This window comes from Dermacentor silvarum, chromosome 11 (assembly GCF_013339745.2).
Source record: "Dermacentor silvarum isolate Dsil-2018 chromosome 11, BIME_Dsil_1.4, whole genome shotgun sequence".
In the NCBI taxonomy this organism is placed as follows: domain Eukaryota; kingdom Metazoa; phylum Arthropoda; class Arachnida; order Ixodida; family Ixodidae; genus Dermacentor; species Dermacentor silvarum.
The window spans coordinates 75062775-75085958 of NC_051164.1; the positions used below are offsets into that span (position 1 = coordinate 75062775).

The 23184-nt window shown below is 46.4% G+C and overlaps 2 protein-coding genes across 4 annotated transcripts; one reads left to right on the forward strand and one right to left on the reverse strand.

Annotated features, from left to right (window-relative positions):
* The first annotated feature begins 1673 nt into the window (after positions 1–1673).
* Positions 1674–11288, forward strand: LOC119433976 (carbonic anhydrase). 2 transcript variants are annotated; one of them, XM_049658196.1, is made up of 9 exons: positions 1674–1806; positions 1882–1961; positions 2788–2877; positions 3705–3887; positions 5345–5511; positions 7681–7773; positions 9509–9595; positions 10479–10613; positions 11133–11288. In XM_049658196.1, the coding sequence occupies exons 1-9, from the start codon at positions 1784–1786 to the stop codon at positions 11235–11237; spliced, it is 963 nt and encodes a 320-aa protein (XP_049514153.1). In that variant the 5' UTR covers positions 1674–1783; the 3' UTR covers positions 11238–11288. The 2 variants fall into 2 exon arrangements, with proteins under 2 accessions (XP_049514153.1, XP_049514154.1); XM_049658197.1 differs by lacking the exon at positions 9509–9595.
* A 1103-nt stretch (positions 11289–12391) lies between these two features.
* On the reverse strand, positions 12392–22579 carry LOC119433977 (uncharacterized). 2 transcript variants are annotated; one of them, XM_049658198.1, is made up of 4 exons: positions 21944–22579; positions 19393–19527; positions 16220–16347; positions 12392–12979 (listed from the first exon to the last, which is right to left on the reverse strand). In XM_049658198.1, exons 2-4 carry the CDS (start codon positions 19427–19429, stop codon positions 12686–12688), a joined length of 459 nt encoding a protein of 152 aa, XP_049514155.1. In that variant the 5' UTR covers positions 19430–19527; positions 21944–22579; the 3' UTR covers positions 12392–12685. The 2 variants fall into 2 exon arrangements, with proteins under 2 accessions (XP_049514155.1, XP_037557195.1); XM_037701267.2 differs by having other exon boundaries at positions 19393–19544; positions 21944–22577.
* Positions 22580–23184: the final 605 nt, after the last annotated feature.

Here is a 23184-nt window from a genome sequence, read left to right on the forward strand (position 1 = left end):
ATTTAACGAAGCTCTCTAACGGAATAATTCTCGGGCAACATTGAACACTGGGTCGGGGTTCCCTCGACGAGGCGGGGGGGAGGTGTCATGGGGCTGCAGACGAAGACGACATGACGGCTTTCTGAGATGAAGCCGATGACCGCGTCCCTTGTGGACTTCGATGCCATTTTCTTTCTTGCTTAGTGTAACCGCCTATAATTTGTAAATATTTGCAACTGTACGTTTTCTCGCCTTTGACGCGACCGATCACTTCTACCCTCGCCCGGGTCGCTGTAACCTGCGCACGACAATGTGTCCAAGTCCTCTTCGCCAGCTTGGGCTGGGCGTTACGCTTCCCTACCATAGGGGCGTCAGCTCGATGTTTCTCCAACAGGAACGCATGTGATGCCCACTTAATTCTATAAATGTTATAAAGCAACTTGAAACTATATAGTTTCGTTGTCCTCCGTTGTGCCCCAGATTTCTCTCTCGCAACTCACGCATGCGCAAAGGGTCGGGCAAATGCTAGAAAGAAGGTGGTGGTGGTGGTGGCTTGTAGCAACGGGCGGGTTTAGTCTGACGATCAAGGCCGGACAATTGCTCCGCCCGAGCGTCTCATCACTGTGATATTTACCACAGGTCAACCAAACCAGTCGCTCTTAAGAATGTAATAAGCAGGTCTCGTTTCCCCTGCTTGCTGAGTCGCCATGCTTACAGTTTCCGTAGACGCTAGCGCCAGACGTTCCATCTAGTAATTTTTGGCAAAAAACTTTATCGTCTACACATAGCCTCCGAGATCGTGCGCGCGATCTCGAATGTCCATGGTCTACAACGTGTGTGACAGACGTGTGCGATTGGACACTGGGTTTTTCGGCTACACTTGTTCAGCCATCCGTGTCTGTGTGCAGTCTCGCGTAATGACGCAGAAGCGGAGCTTTTTTTAGCCCGTCTGTCATGAGGTGCACGCACCGCCGTCGCAAACGAAAGGCGACGACTATGATGACGGCGAATACATGAACGTGCCAGATTCTATCCTTAACACTTATATTGCCCTTTATTACTTCACATAATCTTATTTTACTTTAATTGTACCATCCGCTTCTTGGACAACTCCCAAGGTGGGTATGGGCCATGTTAAGGAAATCATCATCATCGTCAACAACAACACGAGCGTGAAATAAATGCGTGAACTATAAAAGAAGAACCGCGTGGCGCGAGGAGGGAACGTAGAAGCGGCGCCATTGGGAGAGAACAAGCAAAGAGAAGGCGGCTGCAGCGCAGGAAGCGGCGTGTCGGACGATGAGTCCGGGCTCCTGCATATGCCTGGTGCTCCTGAGCCTACGGCTCAACAGTCTCAAGTTGGTGCACATCGGCGGGTTGTCCAGCGGAGTACCGACCGCAGCCTCTATGCTCTTGGCCTACCTTCCTGGTGGACGCGTCTACCCAGTCCTGCCACGTAATCTGGCCGCAGGTCTCCAGCTAGGCTAGCTCAGCCGCAGCCCGCAGGACACCTACACCACTCCGGCCATGGAACTCCGACACTCCACGCAGTACCATGGTGACGTGTGAACTTTGATGTCTTAGTTGGATAGTTTGCAGACGTGGTTTTCGTTTTAAAGCAAAGGTGTCTCTATTTTGTAGTCTGTTTACGTGCGATGGTCCTAGAAGACTTATTACGTGTGCGCGTGCAACGTTTAAGTATTTGCCTTTGCGCCTACACGAATAACAGGTGGGACGTGGTGTGCCACGGAGTCAAGCGTTGCCCCCGAAACTGCAGGCGTGTTGAAGAGGGTGCGGCGAACCAATGTCTGCGCAGACATTTTGTGGGTGCGTAGCAATGTTATAATAGTTAGGCCTACGGGTGTAAACAGAGCCAATCCCGGTCTCCCTTCACTGTTGCAGGGCTGCAGGTCACATGGGTCCAAGTCCATCCTCTGAGAATGGTACCTCGCATCGGAACGAGGCTCTACGCAGAAGTTACGGTACCTTTATCTCTGTCATCGCGTTTCCTACGTATCTCCCGTTCGCTTTGTCGCAACCATGTCAGATTTTTTTCCCAATGCAGACGTTCTCGTAAGTACACAAGAGCTCAACTTCCTCCGATACTCGATTGCTAGCACGACTTTTCCACTTCCATCGCTGAGCTCTGGCTCAATGCTGTCTACTTTACACAATTATGAATGATGATTTACCCTCTCAATTTAAATAGTATAGTGGCAGAACGGTACTCTATGTGTCATATTTTTTTTTCTTTAACTTGCGCATTGTGTTTTTAAGCCACACCAAAGGACATAGCAATACTGGTCACACAGTTTCGGACTTGAAAACACCATCTCGCAAGTTAAGCGAAATTGTGGCAGAACGGTATTTCACCGCGATCTCTCTTAACTTGAGTGGCAGTGGCTCTCCAGCTACGTTTTCTACTAGCCTATTCCGTCGCGAGTTTGCATTCTTTAGCAGGAGAGCTGCTTGCTCTCTCAAGTTAAACTAAACGGTTGCAGAACAGCATATTTGTATTGTACGCACGTGCATCCCTTCTGTATAGCCTATCGTGCTCTCAGTTCCGTCTCATTTCATGTCACCAACTCGTCGTTCCGTTGCAACTCGCTCACGCGAACGGACGAAGTGTCTACATTTTGGAGCGGAAGCCGCAGTCTTCTAGGTCCTCCATCGGCAGGGAGCGACCTCTTTCGGCGGTCTCCCGAACTAAAGCGTGCAGGCCAGCGTTTCCGTGGTCGTCTTGGGCCGCAGTGCGTCGCTTCAAGTACAAATGAAGGATCTATAGGACATCTCCGCCCTCTCTTGCAGAAGGCGAAACGAAGGAGAAAGTTTCCGACGACGTTGTGCCAAATGAAAACGGGGAGCACGAGTGTCATTGGTCCTACGATGGAGTAAAAGGTACTTTGTCCTTGCGTTGTCAGATGTAATGGACACTTACGCACGTTTTCGAAGCTGCCGAAGCTATCTACGTGCTCGCGCGTTAAATGATTGATTGCACTTGAACAGTTTGAAGATGTGAAAATGCACAATACAAAAAAAAAAAAAAAAAAATCAAGGGACAGTTACATCTTTACGTGGATGAATGAGAAAGCATTGCGACTACAGCGTGATGCTTAAACATTATGCCACAACGCAAGGTCGTGGGTTCGAGTGCATTAATTAACTCCATCTCAATTAACTGTGCCCTAATCACCTTTGCGCTAATTAACGCATGTGGACGTGGGTTCGTCTCCCACCAGACGTCGTGGATTCGAGTGCCTTAACTATATATCTTCATTAAGTGTGCCTTAATTAACTTCGCCTTAATTAACACCAAAGGTCGTGGATTCGACTCTCACCAAAGGCCAAGGGTTCCTACCCTTTTTGAACCATCGTTTGTGGACGCCGCCAGCGCTGGATTTTTCGCCTCATGGGCCATTTAATGCTTTCGCATTAAAAACTTTTAAATAAATATATCCTGCCTGAAATAGCGTTGCCGTACCTCCTGAAATACCTGAAGTACCTCGCGCGCTTGGTCGAAATCTTTAGTCAAAATATTTGCGCAGCTCATTTCCCTGCGTGTTTATCTCGCACTCTTCTACCGGCACTGACTGCTTAACGGTTAGATTAATATTTCGGTTCACGTGTAGGAGGCGCGAGTGTCGCCACCTGTCGACGAGTATCTCGTCATCTCGATCACGTGGGTGCGTGACGTGTGCCCACTTTTGCTGTGCCCGCTTTCGCAGGGCCCAAACCGGACAAGTGGGGCGACCTGGTGTTCTGCATGCCTGGAAGCGTATGCGACAGGGGCTCCGTTCAGTCACCCATCGAGATACCTTCCGGTCTCAGTGAAGAAAGCGCAAACCTCAAGCTGGAAAACTACGACAAGGGCTTCGCGAAGTTCGACGTAGACGTGGACGGTCACGCGAGTGAGTCCGCGTGGAGATTTGTTGAAGCATACACGTACGTGATGTTGCTGTAATTTTAACCTATAGTCTATCCGTGGTAAGGTCTTTCTAGATAAGTTTCAAGGTATCGCTAATCTCTTTTCTCCCGCTCCATTCCTCCTGTCATCTTCCTCCTACAGGGAGCACCGCCAGCGCACCACAAAAGGTTCCGAGTCTACCAACACGCGTGCAAGACAAATAGCTTCTGTAGTTTGTGTAGTACTACATTATAATTATCAATACACGTTTTGAAAATGTATTCCGTGCAGTCAATCCTTATTCATGCGTATGGTGCACAGTGTAAACCATGCTGCATGAAAACAAAGCGTTAGAACCTTGCAAAAAAAAAAAAAGGGGGGGGGGGGAATGAGTGAACAAACGCCACCGCTAACCGGCCGAAATACCAGACCAATCAGGCACAGCGTGATTGGCGATGAGTGATGAGGACGGCGTCTAGATGAAAGAATGGCGCTACCTTGAAACCTTTATCTAGTGACCTTGACTCGCGGTAGTGTTCCTGCAAACGGCTCCCAACTCGTGGTAGAGTTACTCGTGGTAGAGCAACTCGCGCTAGAGCAAGGGGAGCCTTTACAGTAACTTAAACTCGTGGCGCTGGTGGGCGACATCTTGCAGGGTATAATTCTGCTTAAAAAGTTAATTAGCATTTATTTGTTCTTTGGGTTTCAGCGTTTGCTGGAATTAATGCGCGCGATTCTCACAGTAGTCTTCTGACGCTGGCCTTGTAAACAGCCCGTGGTTGTCCTAATGGAGTTGCTTATTTTAGCTCTTCCGTGGCAGACTAAGAAGTCATTTTTTCTTTCTCTCCTCGTGTCTCTCAAGAGAGGTGCGAAAGTGCAAGGCGCCCTCTTCCTGCAGTGGCGCACATGGAGGTCTTACAACACATCTTCGAATTTTAATCGCTGACTTCAGTCACGATATGCGAAAGGTTCATTGGAGCATCTACACGATGGCCAACTATAGGCTGGAGTCTTTAGCACTGCCGAAGGGTTGCCCGATTGACCTGATGTATCGCCTTTGCTCGCATCGCCATCGTCTTCACTCATAACTTTCCTCCCAATTTTCAGGTAATCGTGATGAACCTGCCGCGAGCTTAGCGCTTGGCTCGACTTTTGTTCCGACGATATTCGGCTGGAATCCTCAGAGGACAATATATCAGCTTTGTGCGATGAAAGATACGCACATACGTCATCGTCTAAACCAAGGGAAAAAGAGGCTATGACGGCTACAGTTGAGAGCCGCGCCAAAGTTTAAGTGTCTGCGCCTAGCAGGTCTTTCTTTTCTTTTGTATTTATGCCACTCCAGGCTGTACCTGCTTACCTATACCCACTGTACCTGCTATATCTGCTGACTCCAGACATTACCTTCTTGGTAGTCTCTGGCGAATCTTTCTCATGTTTTGCTTCGAAACCGCATCGCAGTCATGGTGATGATCAAGGAAGGCGGCGCTGCTCCATCTGTGGAAAGCGAGGACGTGCTTGGCGAAGGCAAATTTGTGCTGAAACAGTTTCACTTCCACCTCGGGACCAACGACAGCCGCGGAGCGGAACACAAGATCGACGAAGCAGGGCACGGCTTTCCCATGGAGGTGTGAGACCTCGTAACACCTACCGTGATTACCTTTTAAGGCAAACAGCTTTCTCAAAGAAACGCTAAAGGCAAATATAAGTCGAGCTTTAGCGATATAGTAATGCTCGAGAACGTCTAAGGCGCAAGTATTATCGAGAACAGAGCTTTAGTAATAGAGAAATTGAGGTAAACGCCTGAAAACGATTTGAGACTCCACCGGGACTGTCAAGTACTAGCCCGATGACGTTGCGACTAGTCACTATAATTGTGTCACTAGTACTCAGCCACTCATAATAAAAAAGATCATTGCATTGCATTATAAGACGGAAGAAAATTCTACTTGTCAACTTTCATTCGATTCTTAGAAAAAAATACCTTTATTGCGATAGCAATTATATGGACACACCAAGCGATTTTTTCGCCGTCGTCGTCGCCGTGGTGATCCGCATATATTCAGGTATACTTTCTTAACAAAACGTCGTTATACGCATTAAAGCACAAAATTAACTGGAAACGCCCATGCATTTCTCCGCAAAGTTCGGGAATTAATATCTCGAAACCTGTATGTCATACTGAGAATTCGTTCCTAGTGGATCCGCCTTGCGAAGTCCACTGGCTAGAATTTGTCAATGCCAATATGAGCCGTGAGGTAATTAGTTGAAAACATAATTAGTGAATTTTTGTTAATTGGTTATGCATTTCAATCTTTTTGTTCAAGTAATCTACGCCTCTTCGAGTCGACCAGCTCATGAACCAGACCAGAATTGTGCTATCTACCACAGGCAACCTTTACAAATTTTTGGAGAGTGCTCGCTGAAACACCCGGGATATATATATATATATATATATATATATATATATATACATAGATTGTTTTATGGTTCGGCGCACGCTTTCTCTTCCTCTTTCGGGCTCGGTTTCTGGCTATACGCTGTCGCATTTTGCGCAACAAACCTTAGCGCCAGCTATAGTGAACTATAGCGTCTGCTGTCGAGCGCCGTTTTACTCATAGACTACAGTAAGGGACGGTGATGGCTTTAGTGATGGCGTATGCAACGTCACGACTCCCCGCTCGGGGACGGGCGATTTGAATTGCGCTAGATTGGAATTGCGCTAGATTGCGCGGACCCCCTTCAGACGCAGTTTTCTCTTGCTCTTTTCTAGGCACAAAACAAACGCTGCGAGGTTTCTGGAATGGTATTTTAAGTCCACGTGGACTTAATATTTGTCTTTAGTGTACCTTTGAAGCCCTTTTCCCCGTTTCCGTGGTCGGCGGCTGTACTTTCTCTGCTGATAGAATGAGGAGAGGGTAGCGCCGTAAGAGGAGGAGAGGGATGCCACAAGGTGGGGCCAAGGAACGCAAATTAGGTCACTGGGGGAGAGGGAAAGCGCTCGTTTCTCCGGACTTCGCTGGTTGGTCGGAGAGGCGCTGACGTCACGCCAGAGGTTGGTGAACCTTGTTGAGTTGGCGAAGCTTCGCAGGGCCAGCGTGCTGGCGCGATGACTGCGGCAGAAAAGGAACAGAAGATGGAAAGGCGACGCGAGTCTTGGCAACAACGTGCGGACCCCATACCACTGAGGAACTAGAAAATGCGTTGCGCCAACGACTCTCAGAGATAATTCAGCGGATTCCGAAAGCAGTTTGCTCTATTTGACCTTCATCTTCCATGGTTTCTGCATAGTTTTTATGTTTTGTAGGGTTAACAAAACATCATTTTTTTTCTGTATGTTTCATTCGCGGAATATACCACCGTGTAAGTAGAGGTTGAAGTTTTCGACTCATGTTGGCGTACGCAGTTTATATTTAGTACAGCCTTTACGAGCCAACTTCTGGCAGTATATATTCGCGTAATTGCAGAAGTAGGACCTATTGAAAACTGTGACAGATCAGAATTTTGTTTATACTTGGTTAAGCCTTCTGGCGTGGCACTACGTGCGCTATGTGTTACTATACCTTAGGTCGGTGAACTCACTCTCGAATCAACTCACCGAGATTTACTCAGACGCGTAGCCAGCTTTGAACCGGTCATCCGAGGAAGGATGCAAGTCTGAACGTGTCGAAGTGACTCCGAGTGGGTGCCAATCAGTCTGAGCGGATCAAGGTGATTCCGCGTTGGTGAATCTCTTGATTGAGTCAACGCAACAGGGCACAGAATGCTGTAACACGCTGTCCGATCGCTTCCCGCAGGCCCACTTCGTCCATGCCAAAGAAGGTAAAAGCAGCGTGAACGAGGCCCTCAAGGAGCCCGGCAATGTACTCGTTGTGGCTGTCCTGTTCCAGGTTGGTCTTAGTATAGGCAGAGCGACACACTGTCTAGCTCGCTTATAACGAACCCCACTTATAGCGAACTCTGAACGCGAACGGCTATTCATGAGCCAACAAATTTGCGAGAATCCCACTCGGGAGACTGCTCGCTTACAACGACCCTTTCGCCGTACCAGTTCGGTTACAACGCAGGGATTTGCAGTGCTCATTTGGTATAACTGCTGCGGAGCACAGAACATCTTGTATTGGCAACTTGGCAACTTTCACAGATGGTGGCGGCGTCCCGCGGTTTCTTCTTGAACCAGCGACGTGGTGATTGACCTCTGGGGAAGGAGGAGTGCCGTGCTTTCAGGCTCAGGAATAAACACGGGCGAATTGCCTATTAGTGCCCTTCCAATGTCGAAGTCGGGATATTTCGAGAAAACAGACATTAGTTTGCGCACTAAATTGTCGAAAAAGGAAAGAGTCGTCAAAGATTGAGTGGGAAAGAAAGAAAACTGTGTGCTGCTACTGTGCGGAGTGCGCCTCGGTTTAATGCATCTCGATAGGTCCGCGCTCAAAAATGCCCCTCGCATTATTCTTTAGGCTCTAGTTACGCGCAAAGGAAGCCGACTGATTGTTTTCACATTCTACTACAGCGGCGCAGATGGTTTTCATAACTACTTGCTTGCGCTTCCTGCAGTTCGTAGAATGACATGTTCACTACAAACGAAAAGCGGTATGCAGAGCCGTTGCAATTTCCAACTTCACTTACCTTGCGCGCTGGACTTCCCGCTACAGATTTCTCGCTCTTCAAAGCTTCACTCCTTGAAGGAATGCCCGGTACTGAATTTTCGCACTGCTCCATGCATTGTCGTGTAGTGCCATTGTTGGTTAGCAGCCTATACCTTACGTCTTATACGCTTGATTGCCATGTAACGGCACCATCGCTTTCAGAGTACGCTGAAGGGTTGTTTGAGACGAGTGCTCATACAGGTGCTGCACATCATTAAAGCGCATGCGTAGGATAATCGCTTTAGATTCATATAGGCCGAAGACCCGTCCGCGTGAATTTAGTTGGCTTTCTTATGTGCTAAAATGTGGTGGTGATCGACGCTCGGTATTTAAACAGTAAACTGTTAAACAGGTTACTGTCTTCCTATACGAAGAAAATGCTCAAAACACTTTGGTATACAAATACCTTTTGGGTGCCACTCAGGCGCGTTGCACGAGTAAAAACGCACTGTATAGCTATCTGCGCACGCGGTCGTTTTTTTTTTTTTTTTTTTTCAAGAACACGTTGACTGTCATTTTGAGGTAGGGGGCACAGTGGGCTGCAGGAGAACTACCTGGCTCATCTATACGTATGCCGTATAGACTTGTTTAAGGGCCGCACCCCCAACGTGATAGCCCAAAATTTGGAGAAAAGAATTCGACACGAGATGTCGAGAGCTGCGCGTTGACCTCTGATGCAATGGTACATCCGGGGTGTGCAGTATTCGTCGGCTGCGCCGGCATCATTTTGACCAAAAGGTTCGGTCCCGTGTAAGAGCTGCACCTCGTAAAAACTGTGAAATAAAGTGCGGCCCGTACACGAGTCTATACGGTATACAGAAAGAGGCGTTTACTACAGGCGTTTGCGTATGCACCTCTAGGTTAAGACAGAAAGGTTGTAACTGACTAGGAGAAATTCGAAATGCCTGGAGAAATTTAGCGCAATTTGTCTTATCGCCAACAATATCTCAATCTTACAGTTCTTTATCTTCTGCAGGTGGAAGACACACCTGCGGACGATAAAGCGGACGCTGCGCTCCAAGCCATTGTTGACAAAATCGGCGTCACCACCGACTCCGTCAAGGTATACACGGAACGCTTATCCGGAGCTGATATTTAAAGGCGATAAATATTTCGGGCACGTGACTGCATTATAGATGCGTCCACAATCGTCTTAGGTATCCCGCAACACGTTCAGTGCAAATAGTTCGCATCGGTCGAGTACGGATTATCATCACGCATACTCTGTGCTGTGCCTTTTATTGGTGGTGATGGTTTTTCACTGGATTAACACTCGTATCACTGCTCTCACCGTTAGTACAACGTGGCAATATACAGCGCATGTGTCTCGTTTATACAAATTTGTGTATTGAAGGTTTTGTGTGTAATTCGATAGTAAATTACTATGCGCCAAATTGCGCATGAGGCAGCGCAAAAAATGATTTGTCCTAAAGAACAGCGAACAATAGTGCACCAGTTGCGTTAGTGAAGCGCGGTCCTCCTTTTTTTTTCGTTCTTTTTTCATTCTTTTTTTAGGCAACTGCGTTGTACACTAAGGTACCCAATGACTGAATTTATTGTCGAAAATACTTAACTGCGCCAAAGCATCCCAAATACGAGAAAATGATTTGTAACGCATTACGTCACACTGATTTACTGATATTGCGGTTCGAAAAAAAAGAAAGAAAAAAAAAACATTATGGCCTACATTTTCTCTTCGAAACTGATCAGCCGGTTATCGTGAAATTAACAATGACATATTTTTGAAAGGGTATTTTATCAGTCTAGACTGTTTCGTCTTTTTCTTTAGTGTCTCTTTCAGAGTACAGTTTGTTATAAGCACCGAAATCGATAAAACAGACTTTATTTACAGATAACGAAGTGCGCTGCCATTACACCGTATAGGAGAAGCTAACCAGTCTTTCTGATTATATTCGAACGTCCTGTTCTCTATAACACTGTCGCAGAAACTGAAGCTCGACGACTTCATAGGTCCCATCACAAGTTACTACAACTACAAAGGCTCTCTGACGACGCCCCCTTGCACGGAGGGTGTCGAGTGGATCGTTCTCGACTCGCATCCCTCGGTCAAAAAGAAAACGGTGGGGCACAACTCCAGTTCCTTACACATTAGTGTCGCTGTTCGTGTGGCCCATTGCGCAGGTGTACAACGCAAACTCGCACGCAGACCGATATACTTACGCGCAACGTGTTTGATCTTGTACGTCATTTCAAGGCGACAGTCTTAGATCTCTGTTTCAAGGTCGCGTTGTGAGGTACAGAAAGTCACGTGACCCAAGGAAGGCCAGAAACGAACCGAAGCATGTCCAGCCGTGCATAAAAGATGAATAATGATTAGCAAGCTTAATTCATGATTGATTAGTGATTGGATTATGGTCGATTAAGGTGGGTTAAGGTGGATTAGAATGCATTAAGATGGATTAAGGTGCATTAGAGTGGATTGAGGTCGATTAAGGCTGTATTAAGGAAGATTAACGTGGATTAAGGGGAATTACAGTAGGATTTACAAGGCTTTCGCCTTCGCGTCTCTTATGCGATAGCTAAGGATACCTGGGAATATATTTCAAACCGAATAACGCATGCCCTGTTTCTTCTCTCAGCTCCAAGCGCTACGCGACAAGTCGCCAAAGGTACCCAAGGACAACTTTCGTCCGTACAAGACTTCCCAGAACCGTGAAGTCAAAAAGTACACCACGACAACGTAGTTGGAATAAAGCTCGTCTTCTCTCCCGCGAGACTCCGCCGGTTGCGGCTTACATATGCGCGCTGTCCATGCTTACCCGTTAAACGCTATTCCCACGACGCCGACTGCTTACGAGATTTTGAATAACAAATTCTTCATTGCTCTGTGTCAGAGCTTCCTAAGTATATGCATTTGTTTGTTTTCTTTATACGTTGTAAAAAAATGTAGCCCCTCTGATCTTGCTTTTTTTTCTCATTTTAATCAATAAATCACTCAATCAAACAGTTTAATTTTCACTTCGAGAGTGGAGGGCCAGGATGTAAAAGCTGGTGTTTTGAAAAAAATTTTTTTTTTAATTGTCAAGAATTCTCAGGCAATTCTGAAATAGAAGTTTCGGTGCCTCTCATTTAACACCATTTGTCACTTTCAAAGACAAGTGGCACATTTCTCGCGACAGTGCACTGCGCCGCAGCGGTTACGGTATACGATGCCGATTGCAATGCTATAAAAATGCGCACTGCGTATGGTGGTCTACGATGGATGTGGTTATAGAACGGTCCCGGCGAAGGCAACACTTTGACTATGCGTATTGGACGTTGTGGCGGAGAGCTTCGGCTTAATTTTGACCCCACGGGGTTGTTTAAGGTGCACCTAACTAGCACACCAGCGTTTTTTTTTTTTTTTTTTTTTTTTTTTTTTTGCTCTGTGCGCCCATCGGATTCGGTCATTGCTGCCATGAATCGAACCTGCGACCTCGCGCCCTACAGATAGGCGCTATTACCAATGAGCTATTGCGAAGGAAAAGGGCCGGGTTACGGAAATGATATAACCCCTGAGGTTGCTCAGGGACCCCCGAAACCCACAGCCTATCAGGTGTTCCAGGGAAGAAGTAATAGGAAACGTACCGCAGCAGGCATTGAGAGACAGTTATTTCGGTAACATATCATTTGCGGTGGAGGACGTCAGAATCTGAGTGGTGATCTTTGAGGGCTGAAATAACCATAATTTCACTAGGATATGATTTTAATTCACAACCTAGGGGGGTCATGTATTTGCAGAATCGAAGCCAGAGGGTACGCAAGACATGTCCACAAATCCCGTGTCTATAGCACAAATTTCGAGGAACGCATGTGCAAAAAATGCAAGCGAAATGCATTGGTGTTCTTTCTTGCTCCGAAAAGAAAAAAAGAAAAAAAAAACGAAGTCCACAAATACGTTCACTAGGACTACTTGTGTCCTATCAGAAAGAACGTGTGCACTGAATGTGCTGGAATGTGTAAACAGGACAGTTTAAAACAGTGTCTTTGTTCTTACGCTTGGCGTACTTAGTGACGCGCGGTTGCGAGGTGTTCCTGTGCCACGATGCTCGACCGATTTTTTTTTTTTTTTCTCACACTCGCGGCCGCCGAATGACGAGTCATTGTCTCCGAGATCGGACGGCGCGCGCCGCCGAATCTCTGAGGTCATGCCTCAGTGAGGGTAGTTCGCCCTGTAGTTGTAGGGCGGCGGTGGTTCGGGTGGCGCAGTAGGCGAAGGCATTGGCAGTGTCGATGGCTGTTGCGAGAGAGTCGCCAGGTTATGACCAGCGTGGATTCCCATTTGCGCATGCTGCGCCGCCTGGTGCTGGTAGTTCTGCGCAGGGTACGGAGCCACCGGAGAAGTCATTGCGACTGGAACTGGAGGGTATGTTCCGGGGTACGCGTAGGGCGCCACGCCTGACGTCGGTGGTGCCATGGCCGGATGCACGACGTGCTGCTGTGTGGCCTGCGAGACGGTGGTTGAACAGCAACTGTAGCGCGGTGATCTTGGAGGCCGTATGGCGGAATTCATTTTCCCACCTTGTCAATTTCAATTTATGCACTTGATACATCAGAAGTGCAGTTATCAGGGACCAAAAAAAAAAAACTTTATGAATTGACAAGCTTGACGGGATCACTGTACCCTTGCATACAGTGAATGGCAGCGCGACAGTGGTTGCTATCATGCAGTAGTAGAGCATTAGACAAATCGTAAAGCTTCCATTCTAGCGAGACTGCAAAAATCATCGCTTGTGGAATGCAAAAAAAATTAAAAAAAAAAACTATGAGCAGGGAAAGAACATGCATAAGTGAAGTATAAAAGAAAGAAATCAAAACTTACGACATTTAACAAATTCAGAAAAAAATCACTAGGGGCACATGATAATGTATAACAAAACTACCAAAACTGCCTAGGAAATAAAATTTGAAGTCACTCTGCCTCATCTCGAGGCCATTTATATTACAAGAAATTAATTCATTCAAAAGTCGGCTTAATAGTTGTCCTTTTCATACTGCTAAAACTGGTACTATATGTAAAAAAAAAAAAAAAAAAAAAAAAAAAAGCTGGTGCTGTTATCATCATCACATCGTTCTATTTCCGCCGAAGGACGACTCTCATCCTCAAATAGTGAACTTAAAATATCAACACTGTTTATATTTTTTTTCAGTAATATTCTTGCTTGGAAACGTAAAACACCACTCTAATAGAAAAGTAATGAGGTTCTAGCTAATGCCTCTTAAACTAGACACCACGCCGATTCACTTGAAAGAAGAAAAAATGAAAGGGAAAGGGAACAGCAACGCATAACACAACGTTAGACACAGAGCGTGGTCACTATGGACTTCGCCAAAAATAATTTAATTTTGTTATTGGGTTTTCCGTGCCAAAACCACAATCTGATCATGGGGCACGTCGTAGTGAGACCGGATTGATTTTGACCACCTGGGGTTCTTTAACGTGCGTCTGAACCACGGAGTCTCAAGCTAAGTACGCCATGGTTATTGCACTTCGTCCCCATCGAAATGCGGCCGCCGCGGCCGGATTCGAACCCGTGACCTCGAGCTTAGCAGCGCAACGCCATATAGCGCACTAAAGCTACTTCGGCGAGTCCAGAAAATAATTCTCGGACAAGTTTCTGGGCCTCGTGTCGATTTCAAGCTCGACCTTTTGGATGTAAGAAGTCAGTGAGCGAAGTTCGGGAAAGACCGAGCACTGTCACCTGCTCAGTAGCACAGAACGACGACCGCTTAAAGATGCGCATTGAAAGAGCTAGTGTTCAAGCGTTTCACTCCAAGTGTCCAACAACTGAGGCACGAAGGGATCGGCACAAGTCTTCTCTACTGGTGGTGACGTGTCAGATGAACCTCTTCTAGCCTGTTGTCGTGGTTTCGCGAAGTACCGGATCCGCTTAAGCGAGAGAAATTCTAATTTTTACATCGTGCACGGTCATTCTGCAGTAACACGCCCGCGTGAGTCTCCATCTCTGACTCGGAAAACAGCGCTTTGCGCATGATGCTTCCGACGAGGGTGAACACTTCAAGAAACCTTGGCGGTTGGATACATTTAGGTGCATCAAATGAAGTCGCCATCTCTGCATTGCTGAATGTTTTGCAGACTCTGACTGTCATAAGATGCGAGACGGTTCACTTGTCAAGTCAGTTTGTACACTGTGAAAATATGTGGATATAAACGTACGTGTTATTTTGTGCCAGATGCCCTTTCAGTTCTTTTTTTTTTTTTTTTTTACGAATCTACAAGTGTCACGTCGGGATAAACAAATGGTGTGAGACCAATTTTGGATTTTCAAGTCTTCTAGTCTAGTCTAGACAGGTACTTCTAACTTGCAATTTGAATGTTTTCTTGAGGAAACAAAAATTCTGGCTGTAAGAGACTAACGCACCCGATGCGTAGTTTCAGCAGACAAGTGTGTTGCACGGTGAGGTAAAGGCGCACCAAAGAGACACATTCAATCAGTTAGACCGATGAAGTATACTTCTAAAACGGTGCTTTATTTATAATTTCGTGGTAAGAATACTTGAAGATAAGTTAAGGCCAACCTGCGTTTCTTGAATTTCGCGTCGAAACACCGATGGCCGGTACGTCGTTGTAATGTCACAGATTTCTAAGCGTGTCTCATTTTAGCTGTTTCGACGCAGTGTGAACTTTTGAAACTTGGCTATGTTTGGTATTTAGCTTTTTAAGGATACATTGTAGCCCGTGTTCACCGATAAAAAAGGTAACTACAGTCGAACCCGGATACATCGAACTCGAAGGGGATCGCGAAATAGTTCGATATATCAATAATCTGATATATAAAATAAAAAAAATTTCACAAAGCTTTTCAAAGGGATGTTACAGCTGTTCGTTATACACGATAATTTGTTATTTCTGGGTTCGATATATCCGGGATCGACTATGTAGCCCTGCGTAGACGCTGTCAAAATTCATGACGTCACGGCGCGCAGGTGCGGGAATTAGAAGGCAGTGTCGCCACCTGCATTTCGCTTTTTTGCGTCTTTTTCTGGCTTACGAAGCATCTGTTCATGGTTAGTGTGGCTTTCCTGGTATTGTCAAAGGGTAATTTACTAATGCAGTTCAACTTATTTTTTTTTCTCTTTAGTGTCCCTTTCTAAAGCACAACCATAGTTGGTGTGGGTTACGGTCCCTTGGCGATACGTCCATCCGGGCGCAAGCATTGTAGGTGGCGCCACGTGCAATCAGTCGGGCCTGCCCTTACACCAGCCGTCACTTGTACATGATGTCAACTAATATGAAAACAATGTTCAGTGTCCGAAGCGCTCCGCTCCTGCGTCTGCAGTGGGTGCCTGCCCTTCCCTTTAATTGGACGTGCCCTGGGACACCGCCAGTCCGCCAAAGTGTACTTAGGGGTGTGAAAGCGAGATGCAACCAACTAGGAGTGTATGGACATTGGCTCATGTTCCATTCAATTCGTAAGTCGCTGTTGCAGTGTGTGCACGAAACAGGCCTCCACGCTTAAGTGTAATTTATTCAGGCATTATGCCGCGTGGCAACCCTGGTGAAAAAAAAAAAGGGACTCACGAAAATGCCTGGCATGCTGTTTTGAAGATTCTCTACGTCGAATACAGTGTGCCCTCTCCGCCCCACGATCAGTGAAACGCCTCTAAAGTTCATTTGTGCTATAATTACGCTGAATACGTAACGTCGACCGCGGCGATCGCTTACCAGAATGCGCCGCCTTCTTCGTCGGTAGCAGCAGCAGAGGAAGACCGAGACGACCGCTGCGACCACCGCAACGACGATCCCCACGATGGCGCCGGTGGTCAAGTGAGTGCGCGACCGCAGTCGCTTCCCTGCGCATTCGGAGTGTCGTGCGTGTGAGCTAAAAAAAAAAAAAAATCACACCAGCCGCCATAACAGTCGCTTCACACGGCGTTGTGATCACTCGATAACTTGGCGATAGTGACGTGTCTCCTTTTGCTTACGCCACTGCCGGAAACAACGAGAGTTGAAGGGGGAAAAAAAAAAAGACGGTTTGATTGTTTCCAGGTTCGGGTCAAAATTTTAATTCTAGATCTTTACGGGCTTCATGTTCGGCCGCAAGATGCGAGTTGCAACACGCGGGGTCAGAATAGAGAGTTTTAGCATAGCGTTGCCGCTTTGCCGTTACCGCCTTCCGCCCCCTCCCAACTTTGCACCTGCTGCGACTAAGCCGCGGGGAGATGCATTTCTGAACTAGACTGGCCAGCTCACTAGCCAATGGACCCTCCTTGCGGCCCACGCATTCTTCTAAAAAAATGGCAGCGTTAGACGATCACAGGATGAATAGAAGAGGTACTCGGGCAAGGCGTGCAAACTAGCCCTCCTATGTGCGGCTCGTTCCTGTTGTCATCGTGCAGCACGTAATTGCTGCTGCCAGCTTACGGAGGCGTACGGTTACGCGAGTGCTATCTGGTACTGTACTTAATGCTTCTCGTTGTTACAGGTCCCTTCTTATTGTTCATTCGCATCGGATTCCGACCGATAAAGGAGGCTCGAAGTCTTTTTTTTTTTACGAAAATATGTACCAGCATTTCCTGCCGAACTTTCCTTCAACCCTACACAAACTGTAGGCCAGACCTGCACAGGTCGGGCCTATATAGAACTCTGCTGTCTGGGCTCTTCCGGTAATGAGGGCGAAACGACCGATAACTTGTTTCTGCCATGTTTCTCCCGCTTTTCTGCCTTAAGAAAAATAACTTCGGAAATGGCTCTTCGCAGACCTCGCCTTGACTTGGCAATTCCTGATTTTTTTTTTTTTTTTTTTTTGTAGCCTCAACTATGGGATACAGCCACGTGGATGCTCGCAGTGCCGTCCACAATTCCTTACTGATTCCGAACGACTGCCCTGTTAAATTTCAGTGTTAGGGTTTTTATAATACTCTTCTATTAATACCGATAATTAATTTTCTTTTTGTAGTTTTTTTACATATTGGCATGCAGCTTTGCCTATCTTATAGTGCTTACGTTTCACCAGTGCTAGAAGTTCAATTTTATCTTCATAGTTTTCGAATAACACATCCCACCCATGGACTGCATATGGACTGTTGTGATTCTGAGCCGTAGGCTGCTTGTCTAGCAGCAGCAGCTCCTGCTGCAGTTAAACATGGAGGAAGGAGAAGGACTAGGAGGGAGCATGACGTCAAACAGATACGAGTATAACCTCGACAACGCAACTTCATTTGATGAACAACGCAACTTCCTCTAACGCAACTGCCGGTCCTCCCTGCTTTCGGGGCCTATCTGCGCGTTGTATCTTGGGAAGTTGACCATGCAAGGTTGCCGGCCTTTTCAAGGCATGGTTTGATTCGTGGTACCTTTTAGTGACGCTCTCGTCATGATCAGCCAGCCCTCAGCACCTACACAATACTCGACCCCTACTCACCATGCGCTCGACGGCTAGAAATTACCGCTTGCCTATCGCGTGGTGGGGGCCTGCTTCCCAGGAGCCTTTCCTTGATATTTTTTTTTCTTTGTGACTTGGCTGAAAAATTCTCGCTTTACGCTTCTTATAGTCTTTGTTTTTTCTTCCGCGCAGTGCATTTATATTTTCTGATGTAGTTATTAAGCCCGATTCTTGGCCTCTGCTCCGAAGTTGCTGTGTAATCATTTATATTATTTATTTATTTAGCCTCATGGCCGAATCATTACAGAGGGGAGTGGGTAGAGAATAAACATAGTGCATAATAATATGTGGGTACATGTGGGTACAACAGCGACAAATAATCTTTTCATAACTAAATCATCCCATTAAACAAACAACATTTACAAGCACGGCATATCCACTTCGTAGTGAAAATACGCTCCGATTAGGACATCCCCCCCCCCCCCCCAAAAAAAAAAAAAAAAAATGTGAATGACTACAAGGAGCAGACCAGATGCTCCAGATAACATGGCCCCAACTGGAAATTCAGGTGCCCACTATGTGCTTTGTTTAGAAATGATAACGCAATTGGAACAACTTTGGTTGGACTTCAAGTGCACTCCAGTATACGTTACGAAGAGTACTCATGTACGTGGTGCAGGTTTGTTAATTTGATAGTCCGATAGCAGAGGTTAGGATGTAGTGCGGTTTATCAACAGCAAAGGAAGTTTAAAGCCTAGTTTTTCAGTTGTCAAGGTATCTTGTGATCATAAAAAAAGTACTACTATGCACTATGTTGTACCCTACATGATGACATTGCGTTCTCTCGTCTAGTCCGGTGTGTCTATTTGTGTTACTTGCCGTAACTAGTTTCACACAGCGCAGTTGTAAATGAACACGCATCAACGCTCTTTCCGAGCAGCATTTAGGCCGTTGACGCGTGTGATGAGGCGCATACAAACAAATCAGCAAGATGTAGTGGACAATACGCATAACTTTATCCAAACACGTAAATAAGTATCAAGGGTAGTACATCTTTGTATTTTCATTACTAAGTGGATATACCGTGTTTGTAAATCTTGATCGTTTAATGGGATGATTGAGGTTAGGAGAACGTTATCTTGATATGTGTCTCTAGACGACCTTTTATAGGTGCTTTTGAAACTTCAGTGATGTAATTTTCACTAAACGTGTTCTTTTTTTTTTCAGACTACGAATAACATTAAATGGTTCATAATTGCACTAATTTCTACTAATCAGTGCTCCTTCTACGATAAAGGGCTTTTGTGTTATAATTAATGATTGATCTGTCGTCACTTCGCATGATTCTTAGATACGAACGAACGAATAACTAAATAAATAAATAGATACTTCCATGTCCGTCAGCGAACACGCATAACACCAAACAAATAGAATCATTTGTAGTGAAGCGCGAAAGCGTGTAGTTGCCGACCCGAAAAGCTACGAGCACTTTTGAAGAATGGGCATGGCTTACACTTGTCGTCGTAGCTCGGCTCGAACCGCCGCCTCATGGAGTCTTCCCAGTCGGTGCTCTCAGCTCTAGCCGCATCCAAGAAGAAAGCGAGGCAGATGCCTCCAGCTGTTGACCACAGGCCGGTGATCCATGACTCTACCGGCCAGAAAAACCTGATTTCGGAACGTGCGCGAATTCGAATGAATCTGCAGCTTGTAACAGTCAGTCCGGATGCTTTCTTTCATAGCGAATGGCTGCTTAAATCCCGGCCTTGGCAGCCACATTTCGGTAGGAGTTAAATGATAAAGATACTCGTGTACTCAAATTTAGGTGCGCGGTAAAGAACCCCAGGTGGTTGAAATCAATCCGGAGTACCCTACTACGGCGCGCCTCATAATCATATCGCGGTTTCGTCATGTAAAACATAATTTAATTTCTTGCCTTTATTTTTTCCTTTCTCCTCCTCCTGCTAGGACCTTTCTGCCACCACTCTTTATCACCACACATGGTAGCATGTAGGCGAATACGTACGCACCGGTTATTAAAGATCATTCTCTACTGCGCAGCTTGCCTGTCGACCACTCTCTATATTAACAAGCTTGATCCACACGTGTACTACGCAACTGAAAGGATCAGTCAGATATTGTCACACCAGTCAGCTTTTCACGATGACCGCGACAAACGTCTTTTCCTGTCCAGTGATCATACTTGTTTTGATTTCATCTATATCTTTTGTTTATTGATCAATTTATAATGTTTACGTTTTGATCGATTAGTTTCAGATGGGGTACAGTGCATACTTGTCGAAACGTACAGAAATAAGTTCCAGAATGAATCACTGTAATGGGATCTCTTTTTTTTTAAGCTCTTAAGATCATGATTAGAACAGCAACTGAACGAATTGCTTACATGCAGAATTTTACAGGAATATTATGATGAGCGTCACCAAATAAATACAGAATTCTAAAGAAAATACACACCGAGAGTGAACAGTGTCAGTAAAAAGGTTGAGAAATACCAGAATGCAACGCTTTCTGATATGAACAGTGAAACAGCGTTTAAGACTCCTAAACATGGTGGTAGCCTATATAGCCTTAATGTGAGATGGTTAGGTTAGGCAAAGCATTCCCCTCGGCTGTGCCAATAGCGGGGCTCATCTAGCCAGTTAACTTGTTCGGGATATTTTCTATGTTTGCGGTGCCAGTATGCATACGAGCTGCTATAAAAACAGCATGTGGTTTTGCCTTGACAGAGAGCACAAAGGTGTTAACCATGTATGCTTCAACTATTGGTTTGAATTCACGCACTGTAGATTGCGCGACTGGTTATCTTTATCCTTTAAGCTTCGCCGACACCTCTTCGCGATTAGCTCGAATCGTACGCTTACTTTTCGACCTTGGATTTTGCATGTATCATGATTTATTTGCTTACAATGCCACAGTCGTCACGTGCCTATAGGTGAGTCCAAGCTACAATCGAGGCAGAAAACCGTACGCAAGTTTACGCGCTGAATGCGCCCCTTAAACGACTCGCTTCGAGTGCTGTCATTGTGCAGCAATGCTCGCGGGACGAACTTCCCAGACGGTTATAGCTACGCTATCTTGGATTTCTTCGCGCCAACAGTAACCCCAGATAAGAAGCTGTGGGCCAGTGTAGATCCGTATTGTCACAGATGGAAAAACCAGCGTTACGCTCAGTGCGCCCCTATTACTCCGAGGTCACCTTCATCAGTGTCAAAATATCGCAACCCCCTCCCACATACATAGTCACTTATTTCTATTCATAGCTTCGTTCTCTGCCACAGCCGTTAATACCGACCTCATGCGTTCGAGAAGGTAACATAAGCGACATAAGATATTAACAATACGGATGCCGGTATTTAGAAACAAACGAGCTAGTTGGCCTTCAACATTTTGTCTACACGCTAATTTTGCAAAACTTCAGTCTATATAAGTTAATTTCCAGCATCAAGGTCACTAGCGAATAGAACACCTAAAGCCGGATCTAGCGCTCCGTGAACTCTTCTATATAGGCGCGAAACGCTTACCAAATATTTTCGCAGAGCATGCTCAAATTGGTCTAAAACAGTGACAAAGTTGGCCTATGGAAGGTTCGATGTTTAACGAAATCGCTTGCGTTACGAGTGAAGGCGTCCGTTGAAGTGCTATCCTGCCCCGCCATCTTATAATTTGTTCATTGACCATGCACTGTATAAGCAGCGCGCAGCCTGTTTCTCTGATCGATTTTCCCGATAGGGTGGCGTTTAGGTCGTGGGCATGGTGGTTCTTCGGGAACGCCTACAGTTATGTGTAACACGTTATACATCGCCCGGACAGACCTGGAGACTCAACTGAGCCTCCTCGACCAGGTTGGGCGCGTGGCGGTGACCACTGGAGTCCTGGAGTTACGACCCACCCTCCGGTCCCCTTAACCCTATTTTTCCTGAATAAAGTTCTTTCTCTCTCTCTCTCTCATGCCATGCGGATATGATTACGAACTAATCGCGTCGTCAGAAGTTCACTCTTCTATGCAGAAATGGAGAAAGAAGGAAGATGACGTTGTAAATACTCACTTGCGAATGCCTTCTTCGATGTAGTATAGTATCCGTGTTTTAGGCGGACCTTCGCGCTCTACGAAAATAGCAGTAACGAATCATCTTCGAGGCCTGCATTTCCGTCAACTGCCCAGGTTATAAGAAGCGTCCAATTGCTCGCGGTGTGGCTCGCGGCTTTGGCACAATGCGACGGCCGTTACGTGGAGCCCCTGGCAGATGTCGAGGGCGTTATCGGAACGTCAATAAAGGGCAACGGGCCGGGGCGAGCATGAGCAATAACCTTGCCCCCTTCGTGAAACGCGCGGAAGCCTGCCACCTTCGTTATCTCTGCACCTTTATTCCGGCTCGTTCTCCTCGCTCCATGCATTTAAAAAGAGGGCAACACTTTGCGGCACGTTCCCGACCTATACGTCACAAACACTGGGCCTTGTCAAAGGCACGTGGATAGCACTGGGCCTCTATGCTCTCCTTTACGACGTCGCGCTACTATAGGGCCGGCTGTCATAGAAGCTAATGTGAATGCTGCCGAGTAAGCCGCGGTGATTTTTGACGTCACTGCTTGTGTCACGCCGGGCTTGGCGATGGAAATTTCGGCTCTGTTAGCATGACGCCATAAAGCAGAGTGCGCAGGCCTTGTGATATCTAGGTGGCGTTGGTCTTGCACGTACGTGGAGAAAGGAGCGAGGAGGTTGGGGGGGGGGGGGGGGGGCTAATTGAATGATGACGTTGTGATGCCTTTGGATGTTCAAGCAACCTGTCACGTTAGCTCACTGGAAACGTTGATCTGCTTTCGAGGGTTTTTATTCCGGCTTCCACGTCGGTCGTATTCGGATTCGTATTCCCGGTCGTATACTCCGGTCGTATTCCCGTGCGTTGCACTTTTGAGTCCACGTTAGGGAACTTTATACACTCATAGGTAATTCGAAACAACCTTTTAACTCCCTCAAATGCTGACTTTGATAACGTCCATATTGTTTTGGGACTTTAAACTACATTAGTTAACCACAGCCTGTGTCTAGAAGCCTGGCAAAAAAAAAAAAGGGGGTTATTTGCACAGTTTGGGCTCGAATGAATATGACAAGCGTCTTAACGAGTACGTGATCACACCCCGTTAACTGAATGAGCCCCATTTGCTCCTTATATCTTGGAATCGGAAGGCAACTATGTTTAGCGAGGAGTCAACGATATTTTACGACACGACAAACGTGAGCGTGCGTCACTACAGGGGCTGCCCCTTGCGCCAAGCTTGTTGCACTGCA